The sequence below is a fragment of the Branchiostoma floridae genome, chromosome 10 (genome assembly GCF_000003815.2).
Source record: "Branchiostoma floridae strain S238N-H82 chromosome 10, Bfl_VNyyK, whole genome shotgun sequence".
Lineage (NCBI taxonomy): Eukaryota > Metazoa > Chordata > Leptocardii > Amphioxiformes > Branchiostomatidae > Branchiostoma > Branchiostoma floridae.
Genome location: NC_049988.1, coordinates 15,562,013 through 15,565,295, shown reverse-complemented (window position 1 = coordinate 15,565,295; position 3,283 = coordinate 15,562,013). Strand labels below are relative to the sequence as shown.

Genomic DNA, 3,283 nt, shown 5'->3' with positions numbered 1-3,283 from the left:
GAAACATAACCATCGTGGCGAAGGTATACAGTACGACTGACCATGGATTCAGGGGTCAGTTGGTCTGGAAATGCTGTAACAAGTAGCAGTACGGATCCGACTCCGTTCACGCTCTCGTAGTACTGTAGAGGTACTCGTGCCATAGCCACAATAGTCTCTGTTATAGTCTGAAAATACAGTGAATGTAAAGGTGGTATCTCACTGCACTTGGGGCACTGGTGCGACACTGCGGGGTTCGAAAGATTAATCAACGAATTTCACAGAAAAGTATGAAATTTTGCTACGTTTGGTGTACACATTCACCATATCTCTCTAAAAGTGTATGAAAGATATTTGAAGTTTTCGCACCTCTTCGACGTCTTCTCCGCTGTCCGCTAACACATTGAGAGCTCCAGAAGCAGTCACGGCGGCCAGGAACGCGTCCTCCGCCGCACCCACCTCAATCATGGTGTAGAACGTCCCCTCTCCGTTATCATACAGTCCGGACTTGTATGCGGCCAGTTGGTCCAAGGAGGGGGGTGGTATCTGAAAAACACATAAATGCATTTAACTTCCCTTTCTAATGTTCCATGAGTTCAGACACAAACACATACACAAACAGACACGCGCGCGCACACACACAAACATAACACACAAATACACACACACACACATAGCACACAAACACATATATACACACACACACAGACACATCACATACACGCACACACAACACACACACATACTACGCACACACGAACACACACACGCACACGAACACATAACACAACACACACACACACACATACACACACACGAACACACACACACACACACACATACACATACACAAACGTTGTTGTTGTTGTCACGGAAGTAAAAGTTGCTCTCACCTCGATAGGCGGTAGTTCCACTTCTGTATATCGTCCATCAATGGCAAACGCCCGCAGGATAATGATGACAGTCCCTGGTGCTATGTCGACCATTGACGTGTATCCGACCTGGCGAAATGAAAATGGAGAAGGGTGTTTGTGTCTATCGCTAACATTAGCAGCTGAATACCTATCTTTACCGACAGACTATAAGCTCGTTAACTATTCTGAGTACGAATATGTATGCGATAGCGACGAGAATTATGCGTAATATGTCACATGTGAAGATCCCTGACTTCTGAACCGCTCTCGTCTCGACTATATCTCGATTTGCATAACATTGACAAGACGTGTTGCATATCAAAGGCCGTCACCTTTGACATATTACCCACAATTCCTGTACCTGCGCATGCGTACACGGAATGGTGAAATAGATTATTGGTCACCTTTATTGAAGACAACCTGAGCAACGTTAGACTTGTGGAACTTCAAGTATCCATGTCAATTTTGGGGCACTTTTCTACGTAATAAGATGAAGCAACTGTATCCCATTCCATACCAAATATGGAGCAAACATGCGGTGCAGCACTGGTGCGAGGACGCCGTGAAGTTTAATTTTTGTGGGTTACATCATTTAGGGAATTCTAGGGCTGATTTTTTAGTTTTTTAAACGCTCAAAGTATGAAATAATGATGTAAATGTGGGAATATAGTGCAGTAGATATGAATTTCATAGCGATTTCCCTATCCAGATTATTTCCACTTTTAATGCTCTAATACTGAATATATTGCCATATATACTTACCCATCCGGTGTACAGGGACATGATAAAGTCAACGGGTGTTGGGGGGTCGTCTCCCGGGAACACGACTGTCGGTTCTTCCACTCCCCTGGGGATAAACTCGTACTTGACCTCCATCTGGACTGGTCCGTACTCATCCGCGTAGTCTGGAAATTAACAAACATGGTCACACATCAGGGGAAACACTACGCTTTGCAGTGTAGTTGAAAACAATGTGTTTTTTGTGTGTGGAAAAGGTCGAAAATTGACGCGCGCCGGAGTCATCCATAGAGTCAAATCAACATGGCCTAGGAACAAGACATCAGTACCACGCAATCGTCAAAGGTAAATAAAGGCCAAGGTAAATGTAGTCCCATAGCCCTTTTAATGCGGTAGGAGCAGTTGTTATCCACTTTGTTTATTGCAAGGTAATGGAAGGCGGAGCCCCATTTTACACCTAGGTGGAGCGAGAAAAGTCGTGTAAGTGCCTTTCCTAAGGCACTTAGCATGGTAGGGTTTTAACCAAACACCCTGCACCCTGCAAAAACATCTGGGCCAAATAGCCTGTAGTTACCCCACACGTTACGTCACACGACCCCGAACAAATGAAAAGAATGAAAAAAAATCGGTACCATCGCAAGTGATGCAGAACTGGTCCACCACTGCTGTGCCGACAGGAGGAAAGAGCCTGCAGGGGTCGGCAGACATGTTCCCCGCAGACACGTTCCCCGCAGACATGTTCCCCGGGGTCCGCCAAGGGAACAGCGGCACCCGGAACCTCCATTCTGAGATTCTTGTGGAGTCGGCATCGTCGGTAAGTCTGATTGTGTAGTTTCCAGCCGCCTGAGGGCAATAGAACGTGTCAGATAATGAGTAATGTTAATATTTTTTTCGCTGACAAGTCTATGTACATTTTATCTTAGTCAGTATATTTATGTTTTGTTATCATGATAATGACTTTTGATTGGACTTTATCTGTACATTGCATACTGATGGCAATTCTTTGGAGGGGAGGTTAAACTTTTCTTTTATTCGCACGCTCGTTCCAGAAGGCACCATCCCTATAATCAAATCAACATGGCCTGATTACTATATAATAGTAGAAACGTACCCAGAAGACGTCTGGTCGCACTGTAATTTCCGTGCCAGTGACCAAAGACACGTCATCATCCATATCAAGGCCGGGAAACTCGGCAGGATACTCGACTAATGACCAGTCTGTGGCCGGCGCGTCGTCTGTATACAGACGGAGCTCCTCGGAAATCACGTGGTTTTCCGGGTTGCAATTCGTTCTGCATCTGTGATATGCGTTTGTAGAGAAGAAATAGACTTGTAACAAGAAAAATAATGTGTTTGAGTTGGAAGTTACGCCCCGCTTTTGTTGTTTAGGTATTCTAATGTTAGGTATAGGTACAACGAAATACGTATAACGTACACACGGATCAAATTTTTGACGACCACTGTCGCCTTCTCCGGGATCAATACTGATGACCAATCACTTTCAGAACGTAGACTCGTCGTCGTCGAAATTTGATCGGTGTGTACTTTTGCGTTGGAAGCAAGTTTAGAATTGTACTACAACATACTTCAGGTTGAGAGTTGCTCCTCCGGGATAAATGTTGACGAAGCTGTAGGCGGGAGGGCGTCCTTCG

General features: G+C 45.0%; 1 protein-coding gene across 1 annotated transcript; it reads right to left on the bottom strand.

The window, feature by feature from the left end:
- Nucleotides 1-312: 312 nt before the first annotated feature.
- Nucleotides 313-1,011, bottom strand: LOC118424956. Its single transcript, XM_035833764.1, has 2 exons — nt 873-1,011; nt 313-525 (listed from the first exon to the last, which is right to left on the bottom strand). Exons 1-2 carry the CDS (start codon nt 963-965, stop codon nt 313-315), a joined length of 306 nt encoding a protein of 101 aa, XP_035689657.1. The 5' UTR covers nt 966-1,011.
- Nucleotides 1,012-3,283: the final 2,272 nt, after the last annotated feature.

What these genes read in the sequence shown, in the direction of transcription:
- LOC118424956 (XM_035833764.1), bottom strand. Translation starts at nt 965, where the DNA reads ATGGTCGACATAGCACCAGGGACTGTCATCATTATCCTGCGGGCGTTT. An exon ending in TGGAACTACCGCCTATCGAG is followed by an intron (nt 526 to 872) that starts GTGAGAGCAACT and finishes TGTGTTTTTCAG; the next exon opens with ATACCACCCCCCTCCTTGGA.